Raw genomic sequence first — 22,444 nt, 5'->3', positions numbered from 1 at the left:
CACTGCGCAGGTGTAGGGGTGTCAAGCCGGGAGGCGACAGGCTGCCTGTCCTGAATCGTCGCGTGACGGCGGCCAGGAGGCACTCCCTCTTGGGGTTCAGGCGCCCGCCTTCACACGCACACCTTTCTGCACCACCCGGTCCTTGGGCCACGTGACTCATTGCTCCCTGGACAAGTATATAGAAAACGGCACCTGCTGACGTCGGGGGCCCTAGGTGCCTCTGGGCCTGGCCGCTCCAGGCAGCGTGCGGTTCACACTACCAGCCACAGCCTCCGAGTTGGGGTCACTGCCATACCCGGCCCTTGGGGCGCCTCAGAATGCTGGACTTGCTGGATCTGAGGGGAGCCACCCCCACCTCAGGAAGCCAAGCAGAGGGGACGTGCTGCCTGTGAGGGGGCCCGACGGGGCCCGCTGCCGCCCTGCACCCACCAGGGATTCGCCCCCCAGGCTGGCAGTGTCATCGGACCTTAGGAAGATTGAACTGCCCCCAGATTTGGCATAGAGAGCACTGGCGCGAGCGTGCACCTTGCACACCCACGAGAGGCTGCTGGCCTTCAGCCCTATGCTCGTGTCTGTAAACTCCTGGGGTCAGCACCCAGGGCCCCCCTCTGTCTATATAGGGCATTGCTCATAAATCCTCACATCACAGTGTGGGCTTCCCCGGCTTGGGGCCAGGATCCTGCTAGGCCTCCTGAGCAGAGGGAGAGGGACAGAGGAGTGACCTGGCCCAACAGCGCCTGCAGGGTCGTCCTGGCCAGCCGAGGGTCTGGCCGTCCAGGCCAGACCTGGGGGGGTGGGGGGGGTCGGAAGTCCTGCCCAGCTCAACCCACCTCCTAGACCCACCTCCCCACGTGCTCATCTTCTCTAGGACAGCTCCTCGGTGTTGGGGAACAGCCTGGGAGGACTGGGATGGGAGCTGATATGAGCGGGTAGTTCAAGAGGGATAGTGGTCAGACTGGCAGACAGGCCTTGGGCCCTGGGCACAGGAAAGGAGCCTGCCCCCGCTTCCCAATTATGAAGGCTTATGGGGCACCTGGGTGGCTCAGTCCAACTGCAGCTCAGGCCGTGATCTCTTTCCAGCCCAGACTTCACCTGGGATCAAAAATGGTGAACGACAGACTGCGAGGGTCACGTTCACGTTGTGTTCAACCCAGCACCCGGAAACCGTGGAGCGGTGGCTGTCCACTGCCCTGGGGCGGGGGGGGGGGGGGGGGGGGGTGCCCGCCTCAGCAAGGCCAATTAGAACTGCCACCGGCTGTGCGTGTTGGCAGACACGGCAGCCTCGGTGAGGTCAGTTTAACTTCCACGCCCGGGGAACGGTTGGCCGCTGGCCCCTTCAACGTACTGTGCTAGGCTGCACCCCGCAGGTGCCTCGCTCACTCCTGGGTCTCTGACTTTGGAGATTTTCCCGTTGGCAAGGAGTGGCATGTATTTGACCTTCCCGTCTGCAGGCACCTTTCAGGGACTCTCGGGGCCTCCTGACTCATCCAGAGGAGAGAGCTCTTGGCTCTTCTCTGGTGAGCACTTCCAAAGCCCCAGGGAATGTGGAGAGAGAGGGGCAGCCAGGGTGGTGGGGACGAGAGGTGTCTCGCCCTGGCTTCACCTCACCCCCAAACCGATTTCTGGTTAGCCATACCCTCCTCTTCATGATCCTTTGCCCCCATTGTCCAGCCAAACTAATACACACCCTGAACGACTCGTGGCCAGGATCGGAGGGAGGGGCACCTCTGTCCATGTTTAGCTCAAACCCTGGGGTTGGGGTGGGCTCAGAGGGAGGTGACCCGTCCTCGGGCCTGGAACGCCCGGGCTGCGGGAGCCCTGGACTCCTCCAAGAAGTCCAACCGCTCCCCGGAACCCCACAAAATCGCTTTAGGAGCGGACCGTCTGCCCAGAGGAGGCGGTACGCTGGCCCCGGCCCCCCACCCCCACCCCCTCCCCGGGGTTCAGGCCCCTGCCTGGCTCTACGGCGTACGGGGGAGGCGCGACGCGACTTCGGTCCCGGCCGACCAGCCCCGAGGCACCGCACCGGCGTGGGAGGTGCCGCGGCGTTCCCCGCTTCGAGGGCGCCTGGGGCCGCGCGGCGCACGGGCGGGATTCCCTGGGGTTCCCCGCGTTTGGCTTTACACACGCGGGCCCTTTGCCAAACCGCTGTGCCCACTAGTTTCCTCGCAGGGGCGGGGCCTCCGCCTGCCACCCAAACTGGGACCCGGCACCCGGCGCGGATCCGCCCCCGCGCCCCGCGCCCCGCCCCCGTCCGGACCGCTTTACGGCGGAGGTCGCGCCGCCACGCGGGCGGCCGTAAAGCGCCCCGCCCCCCGAGCCTCCGCCGGCACCATGGCCGGCTTCGCGCCGCGGGTCCAGTACTTGGCGGGCTTCCGCTGCCCGCTCGGGGGCCTGGCGGCGGGCAAGCCCCGCGTGCTGTGCCGCGGCGCCGAGATCTTCGTGTCCACCGGGAGCGAGCTCGTCTACGTCTACGACCAGGAGGGGAATCTGCTGACCGTGAGCGCCGGGCGGGGGCCTCAGGCCCGGGAGGGGCGGGGAGTGGTGGTGGGCTCTCGGGCGGAGGGGTTGGCGGGGGTCCCGGACGGGGAATGCGGGGAGGAATCGGGTGTCTGGAGCCCGGGGTCGGGGGAGGACATGGGGGACAGGCCACCCGGGGCGCGGGGGCGGGGCGAGGGGACAGGGTTCCGAGGGTGAGGAGACTTGGACGTGGGGGGTCCTGGTTCTTTGGGAGGGGCCGGCGCTTTTGAGGAGCTTGTGTGAGGACTGGGTGCCGCTCTCCGCCTCCCCTCGGTCCTTCTCGCGGCCGGCCTGACGCCTCTTTCCCTCCGATGTCCAGGCCGTCTTCAGGTTTCCTGGTCGGGTGTGGCACCTGGAGCTCTCGGCCCTCCGCGGGGTGCTCTACGTGCTGTGCGCCCAGAAAGGCGTCTACTGCGTGTCGTTGGACCAGGCGAGCAGGTGAAGAGGGGTCACTGGGCAGCCCTCATGGCGGAGGCTGACATGGTCTCAGGTGGACTGTGGTCGTCTGGGACCGTGGCCTCCCTCCTCTGTCTTCTCAAACACGCTTCTGTGCCTGCTGCGACCTGTACCTTCTGCTTGCCCCCTGGATTAGGTTCAGAGTGAGCACCCACCAGCCCTGTAGGGCTGCTGGGCCCCGGGGCCGGCTCTGAAGTCTTGGGTGCCCCCAGCCCCCAGCGTCTACATTCTCTAGCAGGCTCCTGCTGGAGGAGAACCCTTACTAAATGAGGTCTAGGCTGTAGAGTGTGCAGCCTGAGGTAGGACCCTGTCCCCTCTGCTGTGACACACCTTTTAGGTGGGCCCCTGTGGTTAGCAGTCACAGCCAAGGCACCCTGAACCCCGAGTCAGTTGGGGGGGGGGACCGATGTTGAGGAGTTAGGCCTCACCCAGGTACCAGTACAGAGGCTGGACACAGGCAGCTCGTTGCTGGTTTAGGACTTAAAAAGGTGGGGGCCGCGATTCAGAGCCTAGGCCCCGGGGGCTCTTACGGTTCTGCACTGATGAGAATTTTCTTTTGGCATCCCGTTTCTGGAAGCTTGGATACATCCCGACGCGTGTGTCCCTGGGTGACTGGTCAGAACAGTCCGCGGGCAGGTGGGAGGTAGTGGGGCAGACCAGCTGCTCCCTGGGGGGCCTTCTGTCCACTGCTGAGGGGCTGTAACCCCCTCACCAAGGTCACTCCCCGTGGAGACTCTGTGCCCCGTGTGCTCACTGGCGGTTTGTTGGGAAGAGAGTTTATGAACGTTCTGACCAACAGTCCCCTGGTTCTTGAAGGTCTGTGAGCCAAGATGACGGGGATGACAGCGACAAGAATGATGAGGACAGTGAGGACGGTGAGCCCCCTTGCCCCGTGATCCCCGTGGACCCAGATGCCTGCATCCTCCCTGACGCCACACTGTGTGCTTTCGTTGTGCTCGATGACGTACTGGTCACCCTGGCACAGGGCCCTGCCCAGTGGAAGGTACAGCTGTTCCGGTGTCACCGTCCAGGGGAGGACGCCAGGCCCCCAGGCCAGATCGGCGAGGTGGAGTTGTCCACTTCCAGCCCTCTGGCTGGGAGCCTTGGGGAGCCCACAGCCCCCCGCTTCCTCCCAGTGCTGTGCTGTGTGTCACCACCGGGCTGCAGCGGGCTGTGTGGCCGTGTGCCGGGCTCTGGGGGCTTCACGCTGGAACGGGCCCTCTTTGGGCTGCTCTTTGGAGTTGACGCCTCCCTCTTGGAATCACCCGTGATCCTCTGTGGTCTCCCTGATGGCCAGCTCTGCTGCGTGGTCTTGAAGACTCTGGTCACCTCCAGGTTGGCCCCTGGTGACCCAAAGGCCCTTGTCAAGATTCTCCATCACCTGGAGGAACCCGTCGTTTCCATCGGAGCTTTGAGGACAGAGTCTTCGGGCGAGAACGTGGAGGACACACACCCAGACTGCCTAGTGGCGCTGGGTCGCCACGGCCGGGTGCTGGCCGTCAAGGCCAGCTGGGATGAGGCGGGGGATCCGGTGCCGGAGCTGCAGGAGTACCGGCTCCCGGGGCCTGTGCTGTGTGCAGCCTGTGGCGGAGGCAGCCGTGTGTACCACAGCACCCCCTCGGACCTGCGTGTCGTGGACCTGGCTCGGGGAGGTGCCCCCCAGGACCCCGTGCAGCCTGACAGGGGCCCGGGAAGCCTGCCCTCTCTGCTGTGTCCGGCCAGCGTCAGCGTGTGCAGCGTCGTCACGCTCTCCGTGCTGTCCGAGGTGCCTGAAGGTACGAGCAGCTGCTTAAACCTGGAAAACCAGAGCCTGTCGTGGCGGGGGGTGGAATTTTCCGCGTGGCTGTCTTCTCTCCCGCGACCTGGCCCGTCCTCCCCTCTCCGTCTGCTTCGCGCCTTTCGTAAACCTGACAGGCAGGTGTTTCCTTGCCCGGAGTAGCCTGGGGGTCGGTACTTGTTTTCCTTTGGGTCACGGGGTGTCTGGTCGCGTGTGGCCCGTGGGGGCCGCGGCAGCAGCCGGCCGCTCGCCCCGGGTGGGGTCTGCACCTGGGTGACCTACGGGTCTCCTGCGGTGGGTGGTCCAAGGAGGGGCAGGTGGTGTTTTTGGAAGGTGGGAGGCGCCTGCCCTGCTTCCCGTGTGGCCTGCTGGCCAGCCTCCTGTGCCCCGGTGCGGGCGGCGTCCCGGAGCTCTGCCCCTGTGTTTTCCCTAGATAGAGCCGCAGAGGGTTTTTGCCGGGTCGGCCCGGCGCCGCGGTTAGCGAAGTGCGCGCTCTCGTTAACGTGGTGCACGAGGCCCGTGACGCCAGGGTGGACGGTTCTCACCAGTGTCCGTACCGCAGGGAGAGGGTCGGGTGGATGGCTGTGCCCAGCAGCGGCTCGGCCTGGGCGTGCTCTGTGCCTCACCCTTCTGGCTGCTGCAGCTCGGGCCGGGGCCCGGAGCCTCCGCGGCATTGGGCTTGGGGGACCAGCGGCCAAGTCGCAGGAGGTGGAGCCTGTCTCCTGGAGGCTCCCCAGGAGCCCCCCCAGGAGCCCGGGGGTGGGGGGAGGGGACGGAACGGGTGCTAGAGAGAGCCGGCTTCTGGGGAGGCCCCGGCGAGTGCGGAGTGAGGACGAGGGGCGTGTGCGGCACCCTTCGGTCTGGAGGCAGCTCTGCCGTGTGTGGCCCGTCGAAGGTAGAGCCGCACCGGGCTGACTCGGTGGCCCGCACGCCGCGTGCGTGAGGTGGATGTGGGCAGTGGCTCTGCCCCCCCGTCCACGTCCAGGGCCCTTTGGTCATCCGGCATCTCTTCAGGGCCGTCGCCAGGACCCCCTCTCTCGCCTGGGTCCTGGTTTCTGGCCCCATTTGTGCCGTGCCTCCAGCCATTTGCCCCTTCTCGCCTGTTGACCAGGCCCCGTGGGTGCCCATCCTCAGGTGGCACCAGGCTTCTGGCCCTGTCTGCCAGGGGCCGCCTGATGACCTGTAGCCTGGACCTGAACTCCGAGGCGCCCTGCCCCGCCAGAGCGACAGTGGTGAACACTGGCCAGAAAATTAAGGAGCTGCTCTCCGGAATCGGCACCGTCTCTGAGAGGTGAGCGGCTGGGCTGCCTGTCGCCCGGGTGGAGGCCAGTGCCGTGTCCTTGGGGGTTGGTATCCTTCGGGGGGGACGACATCCTGGGTGGCGGTGGCGGTTCGGGCCAGGCCTGTCGCTCTGCCCCTGACCCCAATGAGAGCCCCAGATGCCGCGTCGTGTCCCATCCCGGAGGTCGGGAGGGACGTCCGCCGCGTCCTGGGCCCTGCTCGCGCGTCTTCCCTGCCATCGGGGAGACTCTCTGTGCCGACGCCTCAGCTCTCCCCCAAGGGTCCCCTCTCCTCGGAGGTCTCAGCCCCCCCGTCTCAGCAAAGGCCCCAGCGGCTTCGTCCTCTGACCCGCCTTTCTGTGTGGCCCGGGGTGACGGTCTATAGGCTCCGGGCCCCTGTCGCTTAAGGCCGTTCCGTCGTGCCTGCCGTCCCCTCGGCTGTCACAGCGCTGCTGCGGAGGAGCAGAGGGGCCAGCTCAGGACATGGCCGGGAGCGCAGCGGAGAGGCCAGCCCTGCTGTGGCACCACCTGGGCCATGTGGCCCCGACGAGGTTGGCCGTGGCCATGAGCCTGGTGGACTAGGCCAGGCCCGCCGAGTGGGGTTCCGTCAGCTTCAGCCTCTGTCCCCTGTGGTCCTGCTGCCTCAGAGCCGGGCTTCAGTTAGACAGCTGGGGGCACCTTCAAAAGGGCTCCGGTAGCGGTGGGGCCGGCGAGCCTCCCCGAGGCAGGCCCCCGCTCCTCTCTGGACGCACGTCACGGGGCCGGGTCCTGGTGTCTTCCAGGCCTGGGAGGAGGGGACGCGGCACCCACCCCCGTGCTTCCTCGCCCGTCCCCGAGGTGCCGTGTTCGTTCTTTCCAGGGTGTCTTCTCTGAAGAAGGCAGTTGACCAGCGCAACCGGGCCCTCGTGTGCCTCAATGAAGCCATGAACGTGAGCTGCGTCCTGCTGGCGAGCCGCGAGGGCCCCAGGCCCATCTCGTGTACCACTGCCACCGCCTGGAGCCGCGCGCAGCTGCAGGACGTGCTGACGGCCACCTGCCGGCTGCAGAACGGCAGCGGCTTCAGTCTGGACCGGGGCTGGACTTGGTGTGTGCAGGTGCGTCCCCGCTCCTGCGCCTCAGACCCAGACTCGGCCGGCTCGGCCGCCACCTACACCATCCCCGTGGACCGGCTGGGCCCCGGCGACCGGCGGGAGGTGACGCTGCCCCTGGGTCCCGGTGAGGACGGCGCGCTGGACCTGCCTGTGACGGTGTCCTGTGCGCTCCACTACAGCCTCCGGGAGGTTGTGGGCGGGGCCCTCGCCCCCCCAGACTCTTCCGAGGACCCCTCCTCGCAAGGGTGCCCCCCCGACATGTTGCCTGAGCAAGACGGCGTCTGCCTGCCCCTGAGCGAGCACACCGTGGACGTGCTCCAGTGCCTACGCTTTCCTGGCCTGGCCGCGCCCCCCACACAGGCCCCCAGCCCGCGCAGCCCCGCTGGCGACCCCGTGGACACCTTCTTGGGAGCGCGCCTCGGGCTGGGCGGCGAGCCGGCCGGACCCGCTTCCCTGCGGGCCAAGTTCCCGCCCCCATCGGTGGCCACCATCAAGGTGTCGGCAGGGCTTCTGAGGGCCGCCCTGGGGGACGGTCAGCCAGGTTGGTGTCGCTGACGGCCTGGCTCCTGCCTGTGGACGCGGGGCTCCCGCCTCTTCCAGGACCTGTGCGAGCTCCCTGCGGTGCCTCTCTCCAGCAGGCGTGTCCCTGGGCTGTGCCACCCTGCAGTGGCTGCTTGCCGAGAACAGCGCCCTGGACGTCGTGAGGGCCCGACTGCTGTCCTCCGTCCGGGGAGTGGCCCCCGACGGCACTGACCTCCACCTTGTCGTCCGAGAGGCAAGCCAGGGGTCAGCTCTCTGGGGAAGTCGTGTCGATAGTGGTGGTTTTCAGAGCGGCGTCTGAGAGCCCCCAGCATCTCTGGGCTGCTTGAGAGGAATCAGGGTATTGGGGCCAACCTTCCGGAGGTTTCTGACGTGCACCGCCCGACGCACGCTTGTGCCGGAACAGCCTTCGCGGGGCCAGTGGCAGCGTGGACCTCGCGTTTCAGGCCCCTGTGGGGACGGGCCCACGCACTGCTGGAATTCGTGGCCAGGTGCCCCAGCATTGCTTGGCGACAGTGTGTACTCCGGGACCCCACTGACCCCAGGCCCTGAACCACCAAACCCCTGCCCTACAGGGGCGCTGAGACCCCGGAACCAACTGCCAGCACGCTTCTCGCACACACCTTCCCTCCCAAGATGCTCCCGGTGGCAGGCCTGGGGTCGCGTCCAGCAGACTCTCACAATCCAGCGTTGGAGGCTCACACAGTGGCCCGGGCTGCCAAGACACCTGTCCCTGAGGTGGCGGGCCGCCCACTGCACAGCCTTTCAGGCCAGATCAGCGTGCCTGTGTTGGCATATCCCTGGGCCGATTCCGGGCCCTGACGGTGGCTCCCCAGGTGGTGGGAAGGGCCGGATAGTCGGCCTGGTGAGCACTCGCAACCCAGCACATCCCAGGCTGCGGAAGGAAGAACTTCCAGGACAGTGGCTCCGCCCCTGGGCCGTTGGGTCCTGCGTGGGGAGCGAGGCAGCACGTCCTGGCCTCCGGCCTGCCCGTGCTGTGCCAGGGCTTCACCCTGAGCTCGGTGTGCCCAGAACTTCCTGGGGGCACTTGGCTGACTTTGGGCACCCGGTCCCCTCCCAGTTTCACTTCTGAAACCCTGACCTTGCTGCCGGGTGACCCGGGATGCCCGGTGTGGGCTGTCCACGGTGGAGTGGGCACAGAGTCACCGCATTGTAGAGTGAGTGCCGTGGCTGTAGTCCGTCCCACGGGAGCCGTGAGTGTCCGTCCCACGGGAGCGGGACGCCTTCTGGGCGGCAGTTCCCAACGGGATGCTGCTGGTCGGGTGCAGGTGGCGGGCTCTCAGGTACAAGTTAGCAGGTGGGGAGGCCCAGGCCCGGGAGCCCTCCCGCACCTCTCCGCTTCCAGGCTGCAGAGGGGCGGCCCAGACTGGGGATTTGGGGCCCTCTGAGAGTTGCCCTCGGGGTGGGGCGGGGCGGTGCGTGGACAGCGAGGCTCCTCGTGCTTTGCAGGTGACGGTGACCCACCTGTGCGCGGCAGGGCCCATGCAGGCCGTGGAGATCCAAGTGGAGAGCTCCTCTCTGGCCAGTCTGTGCCAGGCACACCATGCTGTCATCGGGCGTCTGCAGGTACACGGGCCTGCTCGGGAGGTCGGAGTGCGGTGGTGGGAACATGGGACTGTGGCGGACCGTGGCTGCCTGCGTGGGTGTTGCGGGACGATCCTCCCTCCTCTTTGCTTGTGCGCGTTCGTGTTGTGCAGGTGAGCTGTGGGCAGCTGAGGGGTGAGTAGGGCAGCTTTGCTGATGACGCTTCAGTAACGCACCGCCATCTGGTGTGCCAGCGGCCCCCCAGCGCGGCCGCGAACCCACGTGGGCACTGCGTCAAAAGAGGACGGTCCGTGTGCTACCTGTCACGCTCACGTGCAGGCCTCCCAACTTGCCTGGCTGTGCCGAGAGGCCGTGCCCTGGTGAGATGCCCCGAACGTGGGTCCTGGGACAAGGTGCCTACACTCTTGAGCCTCCACGTCTCTGCCAAGAAAGCAGGAGTGACAGCCAACCTCTCACACGCCTTTGGGGCCCGTTTTGCCACCTGGCATGGGATGAGCTGTCACATTGCTGTCCTCGGGTTCCAAACGAAACCTCCCACCTGGTGCCCTTGGCGGGACAGAGCTCTGGCTCCGAGGTTGGCCGGCCTATCTCCTCCCACTTGTTCTGAACGAGGCCTTGACAGTCATAGAGGGGTCTGCAGTGATGGTGACAGCTCTGCGGTATGGCTCTGGAACCAGCCTCCCCCTGGAACTTACCAGAGCACATTCCCAGGCCCCATCCCAGACCTGGGAATCGGAGAACCCGCGGTCTTGGTGTTTAGGCTTTGACGAGGACCTGAGTGGTGGTGGTCTAGACTCTCCAGTGCCCCCTGGGGACCCAGGAGCCCTCACCAGCCCAGGCAGGTGGGCACTACTCAGGAGCCTGTGACCCCAGCGGTCCCCCCACGCAACACTGATGGCACATGTGCCCACCGTGGCACATGTGGCTCAGGGATCTAGTCCCGAGTGTGTCGAGCTGTCAGAGGGGTGTGGGCCTGGTGGGGACACCAGCCCCCGGATTGGTTCTTGTTCCCTGTGCCCAGAGAGGGGCCTCTTCGACCGTCCTTTTGCTCCTGCCAGGCCGTCTCCAGACATGCCAAGCACGGCAGCCAGGAGGTTGACGCTTAACGTGGCGCTCGGGAAGGAGCGTGCTGACCCGACCACTGGCAGGGAGGGGACGTTCGTGTCCAGGTGCCACGACAACCACAGCCTGGGCACGAACGGCAGGAATTGCGTGCTGGAGGCCGAGGCCTCCGTGGTGCACAAACAGCCGTGTTCTCCTGTGTCTTTCCGCGGCTGTCCTCTGTGCACGTCTGCACGCTTCTTACGAGGACGCCGCTCACGTCGGTTTAGGGCCCACCCACGTGGCCTCCTCTTCCCTTGTTCGTTGGCAAAGACCACAGCTCAGAGGACAGTCATGTGCTGAGCTGCTGGGGGCAGCTTCCACGTATGGATCTGGGGGCAGGTTTGGCTCCTAACAGGGAGCTGCAGACGCTCCCTTGATAGGAACATTCAGGCGGACTGCAGGCCACGGTCTGTCCTGTCGGCTGACACCGTGGTCCACGTAACGGTCGCCGCCGCCCCCCCCGCCCCCCCCATGGTCTTCCTGCAGCGGCTGCCACGGGCCGGCATCTCCTGCCGGATGTCAGTGCTTTGCCGCAGAGGCTGGTGGGGCCTCGCCGCCCGAGCCTGTCTGGGGGCTTGGATCTGAGCTCCCAGGAGCTGCCTGGGTTTCCCCAGAAAGCAAATGGGGCAGGTTGGGTGGCCCCCGCGAGGGCAGCGGGCGCCAGTCCTGACGCCAAGGAGGAGAGAAGGGCTCTGTGAGGACGAGGGAGGGAGTGGGCAGCAGAGGAACGGGGAGCGAGAAGGACGTTCCTTCCAAGTAACCTGCTGGGGCTGCAGCGGGCAATGCAGAGGGGCCCTCGGGGGTGATGGGGCCCCAGGCACCCCCTCCAGATGGGAGGTGGGAAGTGTCCTCTCCAACCACCTGCCCCTTGTCCCCCCACCAGAGGATGGTTGTGGAACAGGCTGCCCAGAGCTCCAGCCCACCCGACCTCCGTGTTCAGTATCTCCACCAGATCCAGGTCAACCACGAGGTGAGGTCCCTCATCTGGGCCTCCCCCCAGCCTGGCCAGCAAGCGCGGGACCTGGCTGGGCTCCTCTGGGGACATGCACAGGCCTCAGGTGTCCCCAGCACAGTGGAGCCTGCCAGGACTCACAGCCCGCCACCTGGGGAGTGGGGACTGTCCTCCCAAGTAGGATGGGCCTCCCCCAGAGGGGCCGGGGCTGTGCCCAGCAGGGAGGTGGGGAGTCTGAGTGCTGCCCATTCCCCCCTCCCCACCCCGCAGACGCTGCTGCGGGAGGTGCAGACCCTGCGGGACCGGCTGAGCACAGACGATGAGGCCGGCTCACGGACCACGGCGGAGCGACTCCTGCAGGTGTACCAGCAGCTGCGCAGCCCCAGCCTCCTCCTGGTGTGATGTCCCTCCAGGTGAGCCTCCAGGCCCCTTCTGGGCCTTCCTCGGACCTCCCACGACTCGGGGGCCTTGGGTCTTCAATGGAGAAAGGACCGCTTCCAGCCCCCGACCCTCTCTCTAGATGTGGGGGAGGGGTGCATACGGGACGCAGGGCTCCTGGCTGCTCTGGGGGGGCGGGTGCTCGGAGGAGGTGGGGTGTGAAGTGCCAGGTCTCTGGGGTCTGCCCTGCGGGGCACTGGGCCCTGTTCCTGTTCCCCGCCTGCCTGGCCCCAGACGGCCCGAGACGCCCCCAGGTCCCACCTTTCCCTTCGACAGCTTCCTTTCGCCCCCGCTGCACCTGGTCCTGCTGGGCGGTCTCTGCCCTGGAGCGCTGGAAGCTGGATCAGCAAAGTCCCCTCCGCCCGGAAACGGGGTCTGGACCCCAGAACGGTGGCATTGCCACGTGGCCTGCCCAGGCCCCGGAGGAAGTTTCTGGGTGTGACGTAGGGTGGGCTGCCCACTCACCCACCCACAGACCCTGTCGTCCACCTGTGGGCCCGTCAGCCCTGCTTCTCTGCAGCCGCTGAGCTCACCGGCTGGGAGGACGCTCCCAGGGGCTGGAGCACTCCCCCGGGAGATTCTCCCATCCGAGGCCGCACTCAGCACCGGGCACTGTGCATTGTTTGCAGGGTCCCTCGGGGTGGGCTGCAGCCCCCCAGCTGCCTCCCTCAGCCTGGGCAATGGCCCGGCTTGATTCCCATTCTGGTGCTGGCACATTTAGCATTTGGGGAGGGTGACCCTCCTTTGGACTGTGATGTGGTGCTCTTCTGTGCGCATGGGGTCTTTGAGGCACCCCCTGCTGCAAGACACGTCCGCTGTTTGTCGAGCTGCCTTGGCTTCAGCTGTGTTTTATTTCTGCTTGCCCTCTTCCTCAGTTGGGTGGCAGCTTTGACCGGGATTTCTGGGCCTCCCCCAGGTATGCTTGGGTGAACCCCGCATTGGCCTCTCCGTGGTCCTGGGGGCCAGTAGGGAGTCCCCAGCACTGGGGTGAAGTGGCCACCCGGCCTTCAGGGCACGCGAGTCCCTCCCAGGGAGAACTGAGGACATCTCTGGGGAGGGAGAGGGGCCAGTGGGGGGCTCCAGTCAGAGCCCGGGAGAGTGGGTGGTCGCCCCACGGACCCCACACTGGAGGCTGCTCCAGGGCAGGAGGGAGGAGTGACGGAGGCGGTGGGCACGCAAGTGTGTGGAAAGAGCAGTGCTGGGACCGCCACCCCAGCACCTGGCATTTGCTTGGCTGTCCCTGGTCCCCAGCGTACAGCTCCCCACCCCCACTCCGTCCCGCTGGCTGGGCCCTTCACAAGGGTCGCCCTTGGGAGGCCTGAGCACTGGGCCTTCCAGGCAGGGATGGAGAAGCAGCAGTGGCGGGAAAGCGCTTCTGCTGGCTGGATGCCCCTGGTGGGGTGGGGTGGGGGCGGGGGCGGGCAGACCACGCAGTCTCTGGAAAAGGAGAATACACGTCGCGGAGAGAAGGGGACTGTGTAGAACCTTCGTGGATTGGCGGAGATCTGCAGGGGGCTGATGGCAAATGGGACACAGGCCAGGGGACCGACCTCAGCCCAGCCGGGTGCTTGGGGAGTCTCGTGTTCCCGGGTGCCCTCTCGGCGCCCTGTCCGGGATGGAACGCCCGGGATGAGCACCGGGTGTCCCTCAGCCGTCGTCTCTGTTGCCTGTGGTTCTCCGTCCCCCGCGCACGGCTCCGAGCCACCCGAGACCGTCCTCCACCTGCTCCAGTCTGTTTCTCGGACTGGGGGTGCCGAGACACCCTTATTGCCACCCCAGCTGGCCCCTCCCGGTGACCCAGGCACCTTCCCTGCCTGCCCCCTGCAGCCGCTGTGTGGGCTCCATTCAGCAGGTGCCTGGGGCCAAGTGTACTCTCTGGCAGAGGTCAATAAATGGGAGCTGGAGGACCCCCGAGGGTATCTTTTCCTGCAAACGCAGGCCTGTTGCCTTCTTGCACGGGGTGAGCCCTGAGTAGATGAGCCCCCCAATTCTCCTGCCCTGGATGCCACCAGGGGGCAGCGCAGGCCGTGGCTTCTTGCCTCTGCCTCCCCTAGGCTCTGGTGTGTGGTCTTAAAAGGGTTAACTCAGCCACCTTGGACGAAAGGACCCACTTGGGTCCCGCCCTTCCTTGTACTCAAGGCAGGGGGAGGGCGGTGAGGCCAGGAGCAGGCCAGGCCCAGGAGGGGCCTGGGAGGGGAGGGAAAGGGGTTCCCTTCCTCCCCTCTCTGGTCCAGCACATCCACTCTGCACCCCCTGCCCTGAACCCCCTCCCCAAAGTGCCCCAGTCCCAACTGGCCCACACTGGCTGGACTCACTGGGGGAGAGGGTGGGGCTTTGGGCCCCCAGGCAGGGGCAAGGGCAGGGGCAGGGGCTGCCCAGGGTCTGGAGAGGGATGTAGGCCTCGTGGCAGGGCGTCTGCTGTCTCCCCTCCCTTCAGGCTCTAGGCCACCTGGCCGTGTACTACCCCTTCCCCCAGCCCCCGGGTTCTACTTCTCCCCCTAGGCTCTCACCTCATGGCCTAGGTCACCCAGCCCATCCAAGGGGAATCGGCCTGGGTGGGGGTCCTGGAGGGCTGGGGGTTCTGGGTGCTGGCTGGTGAACCACAGACTTTTTGTCCTGGTATCCGGCCTGGCCACAGGGAGCCCAGCCTGCAGGTGCCCAGGCTCAGGGTCTGTGAGTGGGGAGGGGGGGGGGGCGTGCCCTGGGAATAGGAGGCCTGGAGCCCCCTTCCTGGCCTGGTAGCAACCAAGTGGGTGCAGGGCCTGAGAGGGGCTCTCTCCCCAGGGTTAGCCAAACACAGCCCTGCTTGGGATGGGTGGGGTCGCTTTTGCTTCCAGGGCTTTCTAAAACCCTGCCCCTGGGGAGAACAGTGTGAGCAGACACCTCACCCCGAAGCCCCTGCAAGCTGCAACACGCGGGGTCTCGGACCAGGCAGCCCCACCCCGACCCACCGGGTGGAAGGGGGGCTCTTCTCCCTGGGTGTTGGGGAGCAGCTGTGTGGCCAACACGTGACAGCAGCTGGTGGGGGTTGGGGGGAAACCAAGGTGGAGCCAGAGAAGGTCCGGGCTGTCCCTGCCCTGGACGGGAGGGGTGGTGTGCCGTCGGCTGGACCCCCCTCCCGGCCCAGCTCCCCGACCCTGGGTCTCCGGCGCGGAGGGATGGGGAGGCCGAACGACCCCCGGGGCCGAGGCGCAGACCCTCCGCGTACACCCCTCCCCGCCCGTGGCGCCACGGAGCCCGCCGGCCGCTGCGACACAGACACGGTTTAATGGGGGACAGCCCGGCCGCCCGCTCAGTACTCCCAGAGCGCGACCCCGGCGGGAGCGTCCGCGTCCGCGCGCAGCAGCCCCGAGGCGCCGCCGCGCAGGTACTTGCCGCTCCGGGCGCGGATGGCCAGGCGGCCGCGCTCGCGGAACTCGAAGAGGAAGTCCTCGGCGCGCTCGCCGTCGCTGCACACGCTGCCGTGGCTGCCGGTGTACCAGAAGCCGCCGCCACGGCCTGGGGGCGGGGGACGCGGTCGGCGGGGGTCCTGTCGGGCCCTTCCGATCGCCGCGTCCCCGCCCCCCGCCCCCGACTCCCGTCCGGATCCGCACCTCGGATGTGGTAGGCGCCGTCGCTGAAGCTCAGGCGGAAGACATCGTAGACCGAGCGGTTGGTGTCCAGCTGGTTGGAGCCACGACGGTGGCAGACGAAGCCGTCCAGGCCCCGCAGCACGAGGATGGGGCGGTTGATGAGCTTGAGAACGAACTCCTCGTCCTCACCTGGCGGGCGGAGTGGGGGGCTGAGGGGTGGCCCCGCGCCTGCCGCCTTCCCGGGTTGGGTGAGGTGGGCGGGGCACGTAAAGGGCCCCGGACTCTTGGCGCCTCTTGTGGGCCCCGTGGGCCACGGCCACTGGTGACCTTGGCAAGGGGCCCGCGGCCACTGAGCCCCAGGTCCCCCCACATGTACGGTGGAGATGAGGGCGCTCTGGGCTCCGACTGCTCCCTGGTGTCCCGAGCGCTCTTCTGGACCAGCAAGGATGACTGTTGCTTACCAAGCACTGTGGCAGCAGTGATGCAGGGGGCAGGAACGGGTTCTCAGTAGGGACCGGGGTCTCTGCGCAGAGAGCCCAGCCCTCTTTCCCCAGGACGGGTGAGGAGTGCTCACCCACAAAATCGCTGGTGGCCGCCAGCTGCCCATTCTTCTTCATGCACACGTAGCGCCCATTGCTAGCCTTGAGTGCCACCCGCCGGCCGCGCCACTCCACCTCAAACATGGTGCTGGCCGAGCTGGAAAAGGCAGGGCATGGTCCCCTCGGAGCAGCAAGACATTGGACGCTCAGGGTCAGGCTTCCCCGTCCCCCTCAGGTCCGGGACCAACCCCCCCAGGGGGAGACACTGGCCTTCTTCTGGCACACCCACCACCACTAGGAGCTGCCCCTCACCCCAGTGGGCATTCGTTCCAGTGGTCCTCCTGGTGCAGATGAGGTGACAGCGGTGGTGATGGATCTGGAGATGGGGGTGATGTAATGGTGCTGGTGATGGTGGTGACGGAGGTGGAGGTGATGGTGGTGATGGGGACAGTTGTGACAGAGGTGGAGGTGATGGTGGTGATGGTGACAGTTGTGATGGTGACGGAGGTGGTGGAGGTGATAGTGGTGACAGTGGTGGTGGTGGTGACAATAGTGGTGGTGATGGAGGTGACGGTGGAGGTGATGGTGATGGTGACAGTTGTGACGGAGGTGATGGAGGTGACGGTGGTGACGGAGGTGGTGGTGGAGGTGGTGATGGTGGCAGATGTGGAAGTGAAGGTGCTGCGGAGATGGGGACACACTCACACTTGTGTGGCCGTGGCCTGGATGCCCCCATGGGTGACCAGGGTCCAGTAGCCCCCCGTGCTGGAATAGAAGGTACACTTCTTTGTCTCCTGGTCAATTTGCATCAGGAAGGTCTCATGATGCAGTTCCTCGTCTTGGTTGGCTGAGACGTTGACCCCTGGAGGGAGGATATGGGAAGCCCCTCACGCCTCTCCCTGGGTCGGGGGGTGGGAGCGGAAAGGTGGGGAAAAGCATGCTTGGGGGCAACGCTGGAGACAGAGGGGCTCCCATCCAGAACCTTTGGAATTAAGACTTGGAAGGCACTTCTCGGAGGGCGGGGGCCCCCATGGCCATGTGGGCTCACTGCAGATCTCCACGTCTGGTTCCCTGAAGGTCCTTGGCCCAGGTCCCGCCACAGCCCCGGGAGCCGGGCCCTTCCGTGCCGGCAAATCCCCTGCCTCTGCTAATCGTCAGGTAATCAGCTTGCCTCTGCCCTCTCGACCCAAGCCTTACACCAGCCTCTATTTATAACTCACTCTAAGCCACTGGGTGGGCACAGTGGGGTCCCTTTCTTCCTCAAGCCATCGCCCAGAACACACAGCTGGGGCCTGGGGTCCACTGAGCAGAGGCTGGCCCCCCTGTCACCTCCCCAGCCCCCCTCTCACATGTGTGGTCTCCCAGGAGCCTTGAGGGAGGGCAAGACTATCTGAGGCTCTGCCTGGGGTTCCTGGAAGGGGGACACTGGGGACATTCATGCCGGGGTGGGGTGGGGGGAGAGGGCAGGCACCGGAGCCTCCCTGGTATGTTCCCATGAACCACGCCCCTGTTTCCAGTGATGTGACACATCATAGAGCTCCGGACGAGGCTGGCCTCCAGCTTGTCCGGCTGGTGGGGCCGGAGGGAATGGGGGCCTGAGGGTCAGGGCCAGATCCTGTCCAAGCCTGTCCCCAGGAAGGTGGGGCGGGCGCCAGGCAGGGCCTGTGCTAGAGAGGGTGAGACCTGGGGTCCTTGCCCGGCTCCCAAGGCCATCCCTCCAAAGCGGGGTCTGTCTCCACTGCCACCGTCCCATCAGCAGTGCTGACAGTGTCCAGTGCCCGTGGGCGCTGTGGGCTTTGGCCAGGGCCGCACGCCACTGCCACCTCTGAGGCCAGCGTCCTGGGCATCTCCGGTCACACACCCCTCCAGACAGACCGTGGCCGAGGGGCTCCAGCTCACACGGCTGTTGTCAGCAGCCGTCTTGTGACCACGAGGGCACCAGCCCGATGTCGGAGCTGTTCCAGGAGAGCGGCCCCATGAGAAGCGAGCAAAGGGCTTTGATGATGCCACTGGACAGGCAGTGGTGTCCTGCCTGCGACCCCACGACCCCGGGGCCTCCAGACTTGCACTCATATGAGATACTTCGTGTCCTTGAGCCATTCGGGACCATATTTCTGTTAGCCACATTGCGTCACTGAAGGCCAGCGGTGGAAGCAGCAGAAACAAGCAGGCTCTGGTTGACGGAGGTAAAAGAAGATCGTGCAGGCCAGTGGGGTGCTCCCAGACACCCCATGGGGAGGAAGACGGGTTTGGGGCTGCCCGGCCGGCAACAGCATTGGGATGAAGCCACCAGCACTCGGCAGAACCTGCAGCTCCGGCTGCCTCGGCAGCCCCCGTGTCCCCCCACAGGCCACTGGCTGCCAGGTCAGCATCTGAACATGGGGGGTGGGGGGCAGGTCATATGCCCTCAGGCTTATTGCAAAGGACCGAGCAGGCGAACGTGGGGCGTGTCCGGCTTCTACCCTGGAAGGCAGAGCTTGCCCTTAGTAGGGGATTCCCCCGGGAAAGGGACAGGCAGGTGCACGGTGGTCCCGAGACGGGAGAACAGTCCAGACGGCACCACCGCCACCAGCACTGTCCCTGTCGCCACCTCCAGTGCCACCGCGGCCCTGCTCACCAGCTGAACACGCACAGCCGCCTTTGTGTCCAACACCTCCTCTGACCCTCGCAGAGGAAGCCCTTCACACCACTGGCTGCATTTTGCTGACGAACCAACCACAGGGGCCTTCCCGCAGGCCAGAGAGCCGTGCGGCTGGACTGTAGGGCCTGTGCTGGGAAGGACAAGGGCTGACTGTCCTCCGTTGTGCCCCGCGACCTGGCCACGGTCCAGACAGGCCTGCGGGAGGGGTTTGCCGGATGACCGTCCCCACACAGGACTGGTCTTGGGAACCCTGACTCCAGGCAGGGCCCCCACAGCCACAGCAAGGCTGTCCCCCCCCCCCCCCCCCACCACCACCAGGGGGCTAGTGGCTGGGCCTCTGCCAGCGGGACCAGGGGCCAGGTCAGGGTGCACACACCCAGGAGCCCAAGTAGGGCCAGCCATGACTGCCGGCCTGGGCCCAGCCACTCCGGAACCTCAGCTTCTTCTCAAGGAAGCAGCAGTTGCCCGTGTTCACCCCATAGGTGTGTGATCACACGTGGAAAGGCCCCTTGGGCACACGAGGCAGGTGAGCGATGATCCAGGATGCAGAGAACCAGGCTGCACCCACCGGGCAGACACCGTGCCTTCCACCAAGAAGCCCAGGCCCCGGAGGGGCGGGGGGTGGGGGGGGAAGGCGGGCACCAGACTGGAGGGACCCCAATGTCCCTCCTCATTCCACCCCTGGGTTGGTGGAGGATCCCCACTGGTCAGGCACGGGTGGTGTGGCCACCGGAGCCCCGCCCACTCCGCTCCTGCTGGCTCCTGGCCCTTTCCTCAGCCCCCTCCCCAATTTCCTGTAAAGTTCAGCAAATGGAGCGGTGGAAGAGAAGGGGTGGGTGGGGACAGCGGGGGCAGCCCCCTGCCCCTCGCAGCAGCCGGCCTGGGCCTTGCCCGCCTCCTGCTGGGCACTGCCCGTCCCCCACTCGAGCCGCTGCCCAGCACGCCCAGGGCTCAGTGGTCCCGAGAGGGACCCCCGCCTTCTGGCTCTGCAGCCAGCGGCCCTCCGCCCACACGCGGCCCAAGGTGCGCCCCTGCCCCGTGCACTGCCACCGTTCGTCACCACCCGCGCGGACACGATGCCACTGCCCCAAGCGAGCCCCCACGCTGAGGTCAGAGCGGCCGGCCCGGTCGCACCCACGTTACCTTGCCGCACGGACACGTAGCGGCGGTTGGCGGCCACCAGCACCACCTGCGGGTGACTCTCCTCCAGGTCGAAGAGCTCGTCCTTGCCGGGCCTCGAGTTGCGACCCGCCCTAAGCGTGGCAGTGGGGCCCACGGGCGCCAGGTAGCGGCCATCACAGTCCTTGAAGGCCAGCTTGCCCGCCTTGAACTCCAGCGTGTAGCGGGCTCGGGGCTCGGGCTCCCACACGAGGCGGCCGTCGCTGCGCAGGTAGCGGCTGTCACAGGACCTGAGGCAGTACTGCCGGTTCTGGAAGATGAGGGTGATGAGCGCGCCCACGCCCCACGGCGTGTTGCTGTCCGCCACCATCTCGTCCTCCTGCGGGCACAGGTGCACGTAGCGCCTCCGGCTGACGCTCAGCAGGTGAGCCTGCGGGTGGATGGCCAGGTGTACGGTCCACAGCTCGGCCGGGGAGATGGCCGTGGCGAAGCAGGACAGCCGGTCCTCGGTGCCACCGAAGAAGCGGCCGTGGGGCTCCGACCGCAGCACCCAGCGCCCGTCGGGCTGCGGCAGGACCAGGAAGCGGCAGTCACGACCCGGCCGCTCCGCCTCGCAGGCCACGCGCCCGTCCTCCTCGGCTGACAGGTAGCGGCCCAGGTGGCTGCTGCGGAACAGCACGGCCGGGCCCTGCCCCGGGTCAGGCTCCAGCACCCACATCTGCTTCCGCTTGAGGCTGGGTGCCGAGGCGTTGACCTTGAAGCCGAAGCTCTCGGCTGTCAGGTAGCGGTCGGTGTCGTTGACCAGGCCGAACTGGATCTTCAGCACCTGGTGCAGGCCGTTGGTGGGCATCTTCGGGGCTGGCCCTCGGCGCCCCCCCGCCCCCGAGGGGCCCGGGAAGCTCTCTCCGCGTGCTCACGGCCCCCGAGGTCCCCCGGAGGCCTGGCCGGCGTCATGGACCCGCTGCCCTCTGACCAGCGGCTGCGGGGCCCCCGGGGCCGTTCTTACATGGCCCGCGGGCAGCGGAGGGCGGGTGGGAGGGCGGATCAGAGCTGTGCCGGCTTAGGGACAGCGGCTGCCTTTCGTTACCCCAGCTTGGATTTCAGCCACTCCTGGACTTCACGAGTGAGCGGCCGGAGCCCCCGGGGCCTGCACGGCTGGAGAGCTCCGCCCGCCCAGGGCCGCCCACCTCCCTGTTGTCTTCTGGCGGCCGCCCAGGCCCACGCCTCGGGCCCTGTGCCCCGCCTCCCGGCCCCCCCCCCCCCCGCGCCTCTTGGCCTCTCTCCCACGTGTCTCCCACCTCAGGGCCCCCGGACCCACTGCACAGACTCTCCAGCCCAGCCCGGCTCCTTCCCGATGCAGAGAAAGCCGCCTGATGGAAAGTCGCAGCGGGGCCGCAACCCGATCGCAGCCCTCCGCCCGCAGCCGCCGCCAGATCCTCGGCCGGATCTAGTTACCCTTCTCTGATTCCTGGTGCCAGGAGCCCAGCACGGCCCCCCGACTCAGGCAGCCCGCAGCCCCGCGCCCGGTACCTCTCCCAGGGTGGCCCAGGCTGGGCGAGTGGCAGGCGGGGGCGTCAGTGCCATTGAGTGGCCAGGTGCGCCCAGGCACCCCCATCCCGGCCATTGCGGCATCCAGGCCCAAGCCAGGGTGCAGGCAGTGTGGAGAGGCCGGCCGGGCGGCCTGGTGGTGCGGGGCCCAGGAGAGGCCCCCGGTTTGCCAAGATGGCAGTAGTGTGATGGAGAGAGCGATGCCCGCCTCAAGGACCACACAGAGGGAAGGTGACATGGGACCGTGAGCGTGGAGCAGATGGTGTCCCAAAGGCCGTGTGGACCCAGGGCCGGAGGACCAGGCCTGGAGCCCACCCCCGTGCTGTAGGCACCACAGGGAGCCCACTCTCCCCCTTCCCCCGGTGAGCGGAGCCGAAGCCAGCCTGGCTGCGTGGCCCTGGGGACTCCTAAACTGTCGTTTGTGTTGCCGGGGCGACTGGTCTGTGAGGTCTTTACAGGGCCTGGTCTAGGGGGTTGTGGGGCCCGAGGCCCTCTCAGCAGTCAGATGTGAAGAGCGGGCTGGGGGAGGCCGGAAGCCGGCCACCCCTGCCTCCAGCCCCTCCCGGCCCCAGCCCCTGGGACCACCTGGCTAGACTCGCTCCCCCTGAGCCCACGGGGGCCATCTTTGGGGACGTGAAGGGGTCAGCTCAGCCGCACCCTGCCTGTCTGTCTCCTGCACCTGCCTCCGGGGCTGGGAGCCAAGCGGTGAAAGCAGAGCTGCCCGGCCTGGGCCCGGGCCAGCCGTGGCGCCCTCTTCGTCATTGCAGCGTGTGCCGCTCGGGCCTCCCTGGGGAACGGGCTCAGGGCCACGGGCATTTCCAGCCAAGCCTCCGGAGCCTCGCCTCGGCCTCGTGGGTCCCGGATGCTCCGGCAGCACCCCTTCGACCCTCTGGAGGCCATGACGGGCCCCCCACTGGGGGAAAGGGCCTGGGGCTGGGTGTGTGTGGGCCCCAGGGAGCGGGGAGGGCGGACAAGACCCAAGAGTGCTTCCTCCGTTCTCCAAGCCCTGGGCAGCACCCTTGGAGGCCCATGCAGACACTGGGGAGACAGACAGGGTTACATGTCCCTTCGCGGGGGCCAGAGTGGGATTCCGGGAGACAGGCCTGGACACAAAACCTCACAACAGCTCGGCGCACGCCGTGGGTTGGTCAAGTGAGGCTGGTCTTGGCCCTCCCTGGGGGCTGGCATCGTCCATCTCTGCGACCCACACGCATTGAGGGGGCACCAACTGTGTGCCTGGCTGGGCTGTGTGCCAGGTACCCGCTGGCAGGGAGACGTGTCTTCCCCCCAGAGATAGTCCC

At 67.1% G+C, this 22,444-nt stretch overlaps 2 protein-coding genes across 6 annotated transcripts; one reads left to right on the top strand and one right to left on the bottom strand.

The window, feature by feature from the left end:
• Positions 1–2,261: 2,261 nt before the first annotated feature.
• On the top strand, positions 2,262–12,555 carry FAAP100 (FA core complex associated protein 100). Of its 3 annotated transcripts, XM_078437998.2 has the most exons (10): positions 2,267–2,499; positions 2,840–2,958; positions 3,793–4,751; positions 5,888–6,044; positions 6,893–7,665; positions 7,763–7,899; positions 9,135–9,251; positions 11,218–11,304; positions 11,557–11,699; positions 12,001–12,555. In XM_078437998.2, exons 1-9 carry the CDS (start codon positions 2,335–2,337, stop codon positions 11,686–11,688), a joined length of 2,646 nt encoding a protein of 881 aa, XP_078294124.2. In that variant the 5' UTR covers positions 2,267–2,334; the 3' UTR covers positions 11,689–11,699; positions 12,001–12,555. The 3 variants fall into 3 exon arrangements, 1 of the variants encoding a protein (XP_078294124.2); XR_013552176.2 differs by lacking the exon at positions 12,001–12,555 and having other exon boundaries at positions 2,262–2,499; positions 9,383–11,304; positions 11,557–11,593; XR_013552177.2 differs by lacking the exons at positions 11,557–11,699; positions 12,001–12,555 and adding an exon at positions 9,383–10,072 and having other exon boundaries at positions 2,262–2,499; positions 11,218–11,295.
• Positions 12,556–14,972: 2,417 nt separating this feature from the next.
• Positions 14,973–21,863, bottom strand: FSCN2 (fascin actin-bundling protein 2, retinal). 3 transcript variants are annotated; one of them, XM_060645162.3, is made up of 6 exons: positions 19,620–21,862; positions 16,541–16,600; positions 16,148–16,211; positions 15,871–15,992; positions 15,318–15,485; positions 14,973–15,222 (listed from the first exon to the last, which is right to left on the bottom strand). In XM_060645162.3, exons 1-6 carry the CDS (start codon positions 20,443–20,445, stop codon positions 15,017–15,019), a joined length of 1,446 nt encoding a protein of 481 aa, XP_060501145.3. In that variant the 5' UTR covers positions 20,446–21,862; the 3' UTR covers positions 14,973–15,016. The 3 variants fall into 3 exon arrangements, with proteins under 3 accessions (XP_060501145.3, XP_060501144.3, XP_078294129.2); XM_060645161.3 differs by lacking the exon at positions 16,148–16,211 and having other exon boundaries at positions 16,541–16,697; positions 19,620–21,861; XM_078438003.2 differs by lacking the exons at positions 14,973–15,222; positions 15,318–15,485 and having other exon boundaries at positions 15,889–16,600; positions 19,620–21,863.
• Between the last annotated feature and the right edge of the window lie 581 nt (positions 21,864–22,444).

Source organism: Panthera onca, chromosome E1 (assembly GCF_046562875.1).
Source record: "Panthera onca isolate mPanOnc1 chromosome E1, mPanOnc1 haplotype 2, whole genome shotgun sequence".
In the NCBI taxonomy this organism is placed as follows: domain Eukaryota; kingdom Metazoa; phylum Chordata; class Mammalia; order Carnivora; family Felidae; genus Panthera; species Panthera onca.
Note: the sequence above shows the minus strand (reverse complement) of the source record. Positions and strands in the feature narration are given on the sequence as shown.

What these genes read in the sequence shown, in the direction of transcription:
- FAAP100 (XM_078437998.2), top strand. Translation starts at nt 2,335, where the DNA reads ATGGCCGGCTTCGCGCCGCGGGTCCAGTACTTGGCGGGCTTCCGCTGC. An exon ending in CCTGGGGGACGGTCAGCCAG is followed by an intron (nt 7,666 to 7,762) that starts GTTGGTGTCGCT and finishes TCTCTCCAGCAG; the next exon opens with GCGTGTCCCTGGGCTGTGCC. An exon ending in TCCACCTTGTCGTCCGAGAG is followed by an intron (nt 7,900 to 9,134) that starts GCAAGCCAGGGG and finishes CGTGCTTTGCAG; the next exon opens with GTGACGGTGACCCACCTGTG.
- FSCN2 (XM_060645161.3), bottom strand. Translation starts at nt 20,445, where the DNA reads ATGCCCACCAACGGCCTGCACCAGGTGCTGAAGATCCAGTTCGGCCTG. An exon ending in CAGGCCACGGCCACACAAGT is followed by an intron (nt 15,993 to 16,540) that starts GTGAGTGTGTCC and finishes TGCCTTTTCCAG; the next exon opens with CTCGGCCAGCACCATGTTTG. An exon ending in CGGCGCCTACCACATCCGAG is followed by an intron (nt 15,223 to 15,317) that starts GTGCGGATCCGG and finishes CCCCGCCCCCAG; the next exon opens with GCCGTGGCGGCGGCTTCTGG.